Genomic DNA, 11,322 nt, shown 5'->3' on the forward strand with positions numbered 1-11,322 from the left:
CATGTTAAACCATAAATTATAAATCTTCAATTTCGAATATGCACATAAGTTCTATCGTTTGCAATGTATGATTCTTAAGCTGAAACTAGCTGCAACAAATTAAATTCTTTCTTATGGACGAAGATGCCCCCTAATGCTGAAAAATACAACAACAGTTGGCACTATGCGTGCATTGTTTGTACGTAGCAATGACATTTTCGATAATTCTAAACATTCTTTTTTAAGCTTCATCAATCTGCGGGGGCAAATGGAAATGAAAGAATTTACCATTCACTTAATTGTGTTTTCTTTTTGAGAAATTTAATGGGGGCAAAAGTTACATTTTGGACCAAAATCATTTATCATAACTTAAAAATCTTGAACTAACTTCAAGTTTTAGACAAATGAGGGGAGGCAAGAGCGCCCGCTCCATTAAATGTAGGTAAAAAGCAAGTGCACTACACATTTCACGGATAAACTTGATAGTGGACACCAGTGGAATGATTTGTAAATTTGGGTGAATAAAGTATAAAGATGCAAAACTCCCTAACATAAGGGCCAAAATCAAATTTTGTTTAAAGATACAGGGACTAAAAGTATAGTTTCCTTAAACTACCAGGAGTGAACAGATATATAAGAAAACATCTGGACAAAAATCAGCTGCCCGGGGCTCTATGTTTAGTAGGCAAAGAGTCTGAATGACAATGAATTCAGTGATGATAACATTTCACAACAAATCATGCATACATTAACAGTTTCCATTTGTATCATATTTGGCACAACAGATAACAAGCTTTATTCACCTAATAGAACAATAAACACATCTCACAGATGCAGTCCACAACATAAACAATGTATATATACAATAGATCTTGCAAACCGAAGAAACATTGTGGAATTTCTCAACAGCCGGAGCATTCGCCAGGGCAGGGATCAATTGACACGTTGATTCCGCTGCTGTAAAGAAATATCCACTCCTTTTATTTGATTAATCATGATAATGGTTGATTCCTTCGACATGATTCGTCATGTCGACCCAGAATGACCTCATCTGTTTGTAGGAATACTTCCCTCTGGACATGCCCGAAAACAGGAATGACTAGTAAGCACTACCCTTCCATGAGATGATAGTTGTAGAAAAAGAACCAGAATGGAAAATCAACACAGCACGCACCTCGGAGCCGCTCTTGACTAGGTCTGCTGCCTCGACCTTGCAACCATTGCACCACCACCGCAGCCACTACATCCACCGCCGCACCCACCACAACCACTGCTCTTCACCATTTTTCCACACCCACCACCACAGCCGCCACCGCAGCCGCCACCACAGCCACCACCACATCCACCGCATCCACTGCTCTTTACCATGCTGCCACACCCACTCCCGCAGCCGCTCCCGCACCCACTACCGCAGCCACTGACAGTTGAATGAGAATCTGCTGGGACTTCTTCAATCCCTTCAACTGCATCACCATTCGGCTCGACTTGACTTTCAACTGGCAAGGCCGTGACACTCTCTTTGCCTACAGCTGGGAACCCGCTTTCTTTCTTAATTAAATTGTCTGCTTCCACATTGTCCTCCATAGCAGCTACCGCCTCAAATCCTTCATTTTCCATTATATCAGAGAGCACAAAAGCTAGTACCACCATAGTCAACAACAGTGATTCTTCCTTAACCTATTTAACAAATAAAAAAAGTCAATACGGATAATGACACTATCCTGGAAAGAAGCAGTTTTAGAGAATCCATTTTACCTTTACCACTCCCGATTTCAAGTTGATCAGTGCTACTGCTTCTCCATATGGACTATCAGCGGGGAATTCAACTGCAGTCACGAAATCTCTTTCCTTCTTTTGCGTCTCATGATGTTTTGGTTCATAACCCAGTTTTCTGCCAGGAAAAATGTTCACCTGCCAGAGAAAAAGACTAGCTAATGAGAAAAATACAACCCATTGACTTATGTTTGTTTGCAAAGTGATCCTTATTCTTCATTCCTGCAATTCTCCTGGGTATCTTCTATAGTTGTGAAAAATTGAAACAGCATCTTCCATTATGGTTTCAACTTAACCATCTTTTGACTAATATAAATGCTAGTATTCACCAGGATTGCTGAAACCAAAATATAGGGGGGCGACTCTATGAATGTCCCAAGATTACACGGCTTCAACAACATTAATCCTAACAAGCACTGCAATAAAACTCTTTCCACTCTCAAAACCTGTTATATTTCATATTGGTTATGTTTAACAAAGTTTAAGATGACAGAAAAACTAGCTAATTTAAATTTTCCTAAGATCCCATTACATCTCCACAGGAAATTCAGGCCGTGGTTTTCCTAGCCGCGGAACTCTGAATATATTGGACTGGTAATCACATACTGTTTGTATTCTCTGAGGCTACCTTCCCACTTTTTATTTTTCTGTTAATTAGCAAGACCTGTTTCACAGAACAGATTTTGGATTGGAACAGACTTAGAGATCATTTACAGTCCGGCAGAACAGTAATAGCACCAACATGATTCCTGTGCAGAGTTGGTGCTACTACTGAGCACGTGCGGTAAACAAAATTGGGCTGTCTGTTGCCAATTTCAAGTCTCAGCAATGGCATACATGCTTACTCAAGCTTAGTTGAGCGGTGACAGGCATGTTATCCAATGCATCTATGCTATGATGACTCTTTGTTGAGGTAATGTAGGGTCTATCTGGAGTGGGCTTATGGGCATTGGACACTTTCATCCCAAACTAAGATAATTGCAAGTTAGTGTCTTACTGCAGAACTGCTTTAATCTAACTCACCATTAAAAAAAATACCGAAGGAAATTTATCAAAAAATTTGAAGAGAGGAATACTGAAACCCTTGTGAATAATTTGCTTTCTAAAAGTCAAAATACATAAAAAAAAATTCGCATAATAAAGTTCCAGTATTCATGTTTCATATAGATACGGAGTCCATGTATGCCCTATCTTGAGACATAGACAAGCCACATGTCATGATATGCATTTGCTCCCCTCATCACACCTAGATTCAGTCTGAAGAACAGAGATGTGCATGCAAGTTTTAAAAAGCACAATCTGACAAATTTTGCCAATTGTAGGATACACCGATTTATTTCTTTCAAAGAAATAATCTGGCACTAAAGAAGTGCCAAACAGTTTGTTGAATTTTTGAGAGAGGGAGGCATACCACTCTATCACCTATCAGCATGCAGAGATGGCTATTTTCAGAGGAAGATTTCTGAAACTTAAGGGACCAACGAGAACCTAGCAAGGACCATCCATCCTCCATAAACTCAGCCAGTGTACGTGTTTCACCACTTTCTGTAATTCCAATCACCTCCTTCCTAGGGGTGAAGTTGTCCTTCCTCTTTTCTTTCTTCGAGCTCCTGACATTCAATCCATGTTAGGATTTATCAGAGAAATTAAACTTCAGGGCTATATGCCTGTGGAGATTCAAGAGATGCATAAAGCAGCATAATTTGTTATGTTGGAAATTTAACTTCCGATGCCTAGATGCTCCCAGCAGCGATGAAGGAGTGGGTGGCCAACGGGAATGCGGTGTAGAATAATGATTTATTTTTACACTATGGCCCCCTCGAACAATTACATGACTTCATTATATTCCAAATACAAGTAGTACTAAAGATCCATACAAAACCAAAGTCAAATAGAAGTAGATGGAAGTTATATAATAAATTTCAACACAATTGTATGATAAAAAATGGAAGAAGCCAAGTTGCTCCCCTGCACAAATTTAAGCCAATTTTTTCCGTTGATTGACCAAAACCGCTTCAATTCAACCCATCTGCTAAAAACTCGCCTAAAAGACATTTCACCCTATCAACCATGAGAGCATATCGAGCTATCTTGGCTGTGATGGAATTGAGGTAAATAGAAGCAATCTGGTTGATTCCAGGGTACATTGATTTAAAGTTGGGCACGAGAGGTAAATGGAGGAAAAATTGCAGTTTCCCATAGTGTTGTGCAGTGCATTGTCACTTTAACAGGAAAAGTCATGGAATCAATGTGAAATTAAAAAATTGTAAATGTTCTTCTAAATAGGACCAAAAAATAGAGGTGCGAAAAAGACGTCAAATCGAGATGGATTTTTGTACCCAGTAAATACAAAACCAGTAAGTTCTACTTGTAAAATTAGATGCTCTAAGGATTGCCAAATTCTGACTTCCTTGTGAGGCCAAGTAAAATGGCATAAATTTCTAGAACATAATGAGAAAACATGACACTAGTGCCCATAAGTTTATGATTACTTTGCCCATAATTTATTTACTTCCAATGAGATATAGAGCAAGAACCATGTGTGTGTTAGTTTCAGGGAGGCATATTTATAGCATACAGATGTAAACTACTGTACCTCATTTGGAGAGTAATAACCTCAGTACCAGCATCAGTCATTACACGTGTCCAGCTTTTGGCATGTTGAACCCTTCCAGGTAGGGGAAAAAGGCAAGAACTTTTAGAGAATGGCCGAGAACGAACCATGTGAAGCACATGCAATGCAGGGTTTGGAACTGTAAAGGAAAAGCCAACACGCAAGCACATTGATTCTGAGCTTGCATAGCCAGAAGAAGGCACCAACTCCAACCATTTCTCGTCAGAAAGTTTTGAAACTGGAACCAAATAATCCTGTAGAGAGAGTGAGGCAGAGCCCAAAACTCTAGGTGTCTTTTTAATGGGTAAGGTGGAAGGAGAATATGATGCAAGTTCGAAGAGCAACTCTCCTTTGGGTTCACAAGTGAACGAAGCAACCATTTTCTCTCCAGATTCTGACAAAATACTTAGCCTTTGCTTAGCATTGAAAAACAAGTCTGGCTGTGATTTACTAAATAAGACAGAAAGCGTCCCCTTGTGGCCCTCTGGCAAGCCTCTAACTCCAACAAACTCCAAGAGTACCTGCAGATTAAAATGAAAGGAAAGACTAAGACAGTGAGAATATACATGGAAAAATATATTTTACGACAACTAATATCTAAATTGCCCAGAAGTAAAAGAAGAAAAGTATTCTTGCATGCATGAATCGAAGTCTTCCATAATTCTACAACCCTAATTCTGACTAACCAAACTAATTACTAGAGCCAGAACAATTAAAAAACTATTATATAATTACTTAGAAAATCCAAGAACAAGGCAAGATTTGAAGTTACTCTATCTAAGATGTCTTGGAGCTATGAACGCTGAATTGTCCACTATTCTAGTCCCTCTCAGGTGCATTATGGTCAGATCACAAGAAAAAATGTAGGACTAGACCTGCATATTCATGCTGCTAAAACGCTAAGAAATTTGAACAACAATCGTGTCATGGAAAGAGACACATTAACACATCAATGAGACCGAAAAGACGAAAATGGTGCACAAAAAGAGCAGTACGAAGCTTAGCAGCAACTACCTCCACAAACTTCACGTCTGGAACCTGAACTATATTCTGGTATTTGTCTGATGATAACAATTCCTTGATCTTCTTACTCTTAGATGAGAAAGGTACAAGAGTGACTGGACTTGGGGCGGCTCCTCTGTACATGGCCCCAGCCCTCCAATACCTTTTACCAAATGTCTCTTCCCACTGATTTGTAGTTCCAGAAAATCCAACATCCAACTTCTGTCCTTTAGATCTGTCTGAGTCCATGTCATCATGCTCCAAAACTTTGCCATGTACCCTAATGAGGTCTTCACAATAAGAAACAGGATGCAACTGGTGAGAGTGCCACATAAGGTCAATGTCATAAGTGGGAACACAGAAGCGTCTAATTGACTTCTCCTTGTTTCTTCGTATAAGATGAAGAAACCCTTTATATCTGGCCAAGGCTTCTTCAAGGAAGAGATCATGGCTTATATGGGGCCTAGAAACCTGTGAACAAGTACCAAGGAAGATAGCCTTTCTAATCATCACAAAAAATCTTCAAAGTCCAAACTCGCCACAATGCAAATAATCTTTCCAGTCACTTCCTTATTTAATTAAAAAAGATAAGAACACTGATAAATCAGGCAAACAAGAGCAGTTATATCTAATAGAAAACCTTACAAATCAAGTTTTTGGCTGATATGACTCAGCACCCACTGAAGTTGAGAATTCATCAATACAAAAATTATAAACAAACATGTGGAAAAGCATTGGGGAACCGTCACCGTACCTACTACTACTGATATATGTATATGATGTGAAGATGTTGATTTGAAGAATGTCTTATGATCATTGCATTACCTGGTAGAAAAACGGACTCTGTCTTTTGACTGCTGACACCAAATCATATGCAGTGCATTTTTCAAGCCCTAGCATCTTCTCAGAAATATCTTCTTCAAAAGCTGCAGCTAAGTCTAATTCATAGTGCTCTTCTGGATATAGTTTTGTCCAAATTTCTTCGGTCCGCCTTGAGCAGGTGCCTTGAGTAGAAGATACAACATTAGAGTTGTCAAGCATCCTACCATACAGATCCACACAGTCGGATTTGTATCGGATCTGGGAAAAAGAACAAATCCCATAAGAAAACGCGGAAGGTCCAGTGAAAATTTGATGAAGTACAAGATCTATATGGACAAGAAAGCTGAGATCCTACCGGATTGAGCCTGTGACAATGCCATATCCATTCACAATCAAGAGGAACGACCAACGGGCCTTCGACAAGATGGGACTCTGAGTGTTTGGCAAGCAAAGGAAGCCAAAATGCATTGTATCTGTAGTTCACATGTTATGTTTCAGAACTTGGTTATATAGAAAACAGTGAGATAATATTCAGTACTATCATCTTCCAAAAACCATGAGACACCACTGTCAAAACTCCAAATGTGCATCAAATCCCCAAACTAGAGCAAAATTCTAGAATGAATTGAAGAAAAGGAAAGCCTATATTAATTTTGGAAAAAGAATATTAGGCTGCTAAAGTTTCTCATCAAGCATAGAAGTCTCAGTGAAAATATGTTTTGAGCCAGTCCTCCACTACGCTATTCGTGACGGTCCAAGAAAACAAGAGTATGACAAAGCAATAACCACTTGGTGAGATCTTACAATAGTTCAGATAGTCAGACATATACAAACACTTAACATACTCTCTCGGATTCACACATACTTGAGAAGAACATCTTTCACTAACATCAAGGCTTTCCAGAGGATGTAAGTGGTCAAAGGTTCATTGTAAATCTCTCCCCCTCCCTCCCTCTCTCTCCCCTCTCTCTCTCTCTCTCTTGCATCCACTCATGCGCTGATACACTTCTCACCCAAGGCAATCACATTTTACAAGGAACTTCAAATGACTTTACCCTAATCGAAGGTTTGACAAAGAGAAATCAGTACGTGCCTCCTTCCGAAGAAATGCTCCTATTGTCTACCTATTGAATGGCACGTAACACGTGACCGAAGCACTTAGCGAATAAGCCGACACTAGAAAAGTTCAAAAACAAGTCAATTGAAATTTTCTTATTAACAAAACAAAAGACAGTAGTGATTGGAGCAAACGCAAAGGCAAAAGATATACCCAAATCGTAAGCAACGAACACAGATATAACAAAAAAGGAAGGGTCGTAAAACTTGCTGCACCAAATTTTTACCTATATATGGCCCTTTGGAGAGCAGGACCTTCATAGAGGAAACGGTTCCGATCGACAGCCGCGAGGAACTTGAGCTGCTGTGCGGCTGCAGCCACCAGGTCCACACTTATTTCGATCTTGTGCGCTTCGGCCCACTCCGATTCGCGCTTTAATTCGATCTGCATGTCCATTCTCACCTGAGAGCGCATCGTTCAGCGAGCTTCAATCAGATTATGAAGTTCAGATAACCAAAACACATGACATATTATTGCAATTTTACCTCCAGACAAGACAATCAGCGGGAATGAAAAAAAAAAAACAGAAAAACTAATGAATCATGTCAATCTACACGCTCGCTATCCCATTTCACGACCACAAATCAGTTCTCTTTAGTGGATAATCCGCTCCAAAATAGACAAAAACGTCCAAATTACAGTGAATTTTCCTCATTTGACTAGTCAAAAACTAGAGCGAAAGAAGGAAGCGCCCCCCATAAATGATCGAACGCGTAAAGAAAAATTCAATGGAATACAAGAAAATGCGAAGCACTTGATCAGGAAAAGTCAGCAAAGTCCAATTCCAAATTACCCACATTGGAAAATCAACCCAACTTCACCAGCAGATCATTCCTCAAGAAAAACGCGGAAAAAAAAAATTCAAGAACCCCAAAAGGTCGTTCTTTTCAAACGTCAGCTTCGAACTAGCTCAAATGGGTACCCCGAAAACCGATCGTTCGCAACACAAAAGCCGGGACAAACGATTCAAGAATTGACTCTAGTTCGAGCCACCGTCGAAGCCGACGGGCATCGCCGGAGAGAGGAGAGATGAACTGGCCTACCCGCTAAAGATTACTTACTGCACGATCAAGAAAGAGAAAGAGAAACCATCGACATGCGCGGTCCTCTTTGCATGCAAGAAAGATGGATGAAAATCCTCCGCGACTCTGAGACTGTGTGACCTGCTAAAGATTACTTACTGTGCGATGAAGATGGAGAGAATCAGCAGTTCGAGGAGAGGGTCTTGTTCGTGATGATCGATTATGATGCGGGCAAGAAAAATGGATTTAAAATTCTCCGGGTTTGAGACAGGGACGCCGTACTTATAGGCTCGCGCACGATGACGTACGTTGCTCGTGCAGTACAAAAGCTTCCTGGTCATCTTCAAACACGACTTTTCCTTGCACTTAGTTCTTTTCAAAAACCATCCCTGAATTTTCAGCATGGTGGATGAAATTTGATCTAACATGCAATACGAATGCTGAGGGCTAACATCACAATAACTTCAAATTAGTATACATGTAATAAATTTATTTTAAATTAACTTTTTGACAATCAAAAATTTTAAATTAGTACATCTATGACAAATTTACTCTTCATTAGTTTTAGTTAAATTTTACCGTTAAATTTTCGAATTAAATAACACGTAACAGTTAACGAGTGCGTCATTTTTTGGTTTTACCCCTCTATTATTCACAGGTTTATCAATTTATGATTTTTTGTGATATTAATTCAATTTAACGGAAGGTAAATTTATCACAAACGTACCAGTTTATGGTTTTTAGTGGTCAAAATGTTAGCTTATGGTAAATTTATCACAGATGTACCAGTTTGGGGGTTTTTGTGGTAAAAAAATTAGTTCGAGGTAAATTTGTTACAAGTATACCAGTTTGGGATTTTTCGTGGTATTAACCCTGATTTGTTCAATATAATCGCTGAAATTTTGGTACATATTTAATTTAGTCGTTGGACTGTACAAAAATGTTTAATATTGTCTCTGAACTTGAATTGATGGAAGGAGAGCATTAAATATTTTCGTATAGTCTAACGACTAAATTAAATATGGACCAAATTGAACAAATTAAAAGTTGATATTGGAGTAAGTTCAAGGACCACATTACATATTGGGTCAAAGTTTAAGGATCATTTGCGTCATTATGTCATTTTTCTAACCGAGCTTGTATACTTTTAATTATGTCTAATCAAGTCCCTCGATACAAAATTCGCTCAAATTCAGCTTACTCGACTATTGGAGGATGCCAAAACATGATATGACTTAAATATTGGGGAGAAGAACAGCAGGAGTGCCAAAACTTGTGTACGGCGCTCACTTTAATGCCAAAAGTTTCATTTGGATCACTTTAGTGCCAAATTTTTTGAAAAATGCTCATTTCAGTGCCAACTCCGATCAGTTTGGCCGGAAATCCGACGTGGTCTTTTTTTTATTAGTTTCTTAAGCCGACGTGGCTCGCCGGAGAGTCCAGTCAGCATCCCATCCCTAAAACGACACAGTTTAGTGCTCTTTCCCCCAAATAAGAACCCTAAATCCCCAAATTGAGAGAATCCCTCAATTTGCAAAACCGGCTATCTTCTCCCCAATTGAAACCCTATTTTGATTCGCCCCCATAGTTACAAGCTCAATCTTGCAAATGGAGAGCAGCAGCTTCGGCGGCGACTCAAATTCGTTTCAACGAAGCAAACAAGAGGCCGAATGTTACTGTTTTTGCGGGTTACCGAGTCCAATAAGAACATCTTGGACTCGGTTGAATCCTGAAAGAAGATTTAATGATTGCGCCAGGTATAGAGAAGGCTCGAAGTGCAAATATTTCAAATGGATTGATGCGAAATTCTCCGATCGAGCGATAAAGGTGATCTTTGAGCTACTTGAAGGACGCCATCAACGCCCACCTACATTAATGGATGAATTGGAGTATGTGTACTCAATACAAGCTGAAATGAAGGCGTCAGCATCTCTGGCCAATCATTTGAAGAAGGAAGTTTCAAGAATGAAAATTGAAAGGAAGTGTTATCGAGCATTGATTGTATTGTTATTCTGTTGTGTATCATATTTTATGGTCAAATGTAAAGTGAGTGATGAGAAGAAGTTTCTCAGTCTACCATAGTTGAAGATGAGTGGAATATGTACTTGTATTGGGTAATTTGTAAGTATAGTTGTATTAGCCTATTTTTGTATGGAACAAAAGTTTGCTGCAATCTATGGTGGAAATGGAAGGTTGAAATTCATTGGTTGTGACCATTGACAAGTTCTCTTGCTTGGTTGTGTATTCTCAATTCTTATTTGCTTAGTTTTGCTTGAGATGTTTGGATTCTTGCAATGGTTTCTTGGTATTCTGGTAATTGTTTGTTTGAGATTTTCGGTAATGGGATGCTGGTTTGCTGCAATTGTTGCTGCAAACGCTTGTCAAATGAAGGAGTGGTACCAAGTTCAGAAGTCCTTATTTCAGTGTCATACGTTGTAAATAGCGATCGTTTAAGTGCCAAGTTTTTCTGAAACTGATCACTTAAGTGCCAATCGTGGTCAAAAGTGATCACTTAAGTGCCAATCGTGGTGAAAACTGATCACTTAAGTGCCAGTTATTGTTCAAAAGTGAGCACTTAAGTGCTAGTTGTTGATATGTTCGTTTCACTGATACTGCACCAGCAACAATCACATAGCTGGTGTGCTTGCTTGCACCAGCTATGTGTTGGTACAGAGTGCATCTTGTGCTTGCACCCATACATAGCTGGTGCAAGCATAAGATGCCTTTGAGCTGCACCAACACATAGCTAGTGGACTAGCGCACTAGCAACTTGCACCTCACACCTCGCACCAGCATATATAACTACTGGCGCAAGCCCTGCACCAGCCACCAAGTACCACCATCACCACTGCACCACCAATGCGCCACCACCATCACTAGTGCACCACCAGCACCACCAGTACACCAACACAGCCACAGCACCACCACCACTACTAAACTACCACCACTACCAGCCAAGCAACACCACCACCGCTGCACCACAACCACAGCAA

At 39.7% G+C, this 11,322-nt stretch overlaps 1 protein-coding gene across 3 annotated transcripts; it reads right to left on the reverse strand.

Moving 5' to 3' along the window:
• Positions 1–751: 751 nt before the first annotated feature.
• Positions 752–8,646, reverse strand: LOC115676885 (glycine-rich domain-containing protein 1). 3 transcript variants are annotated; one of them, XM_056305160.1, is made up of 9 exons: positions 8,489–8,646; positions 7,534–7,709; positions 6,546–6,663; positions 6,194–6,448; positions 5,381–5,839; positions 4,349–4,887; positions 3,164–3,362; positions 1,735–1,890; positions 752–1,656 (listed from the first exon to the last, which is right to left on the reverse strand). In XM_056305160.1, the coding sequence occupies exons 2-9, from the start codon at positions 7,701–7,703 to the stop codon at positions 1,171–1,173; spliced, it is 2,382 nt and encodes a 793-aa protein (XP_056161135.1). In that variant the 5' UTR covers positions 7,704–7,709; positions 8,489–8,646; the 3' UTR covers positions 752–1,170. The 3 variants fall into 3 exon arrangements, with proteins under 3 accessions (XP_056161135.1, XP_030455771.2, XP_030455770.2); XM_030599911.2 differs by lacking the exon at positions 8,489–8,646 and having other exon boundaries at positions 752–1,052; positions 1,154–1,656; positions 7,534–7,732; XM_030599910.2 differs by lacking the exon at positions 8,489–8,646 and having other exon boundaries at positions 7,534–7,732.
• Between the last annotated feature and the right edge of the window lie 2,676 nt (positions 8,647–11,322).

Source organism: Syzygium oleosum, unplaced genomic scaffold (assembly GCF_021117445.2).
Source record: "Syzygium oleosum isolate NSW1041296 unplaced genomic scaffold, Sole_v2.1 Sole_v2.35, whole genome shotgun sequence".
Taxonomy (NCBI): domain Eukaryota; kingdom Viridiplantae; phylum Streptophyta; class Magnoliopsida; order Myrtales; family Myrtaceae; genus Syzygium; species Syzygium oleosum.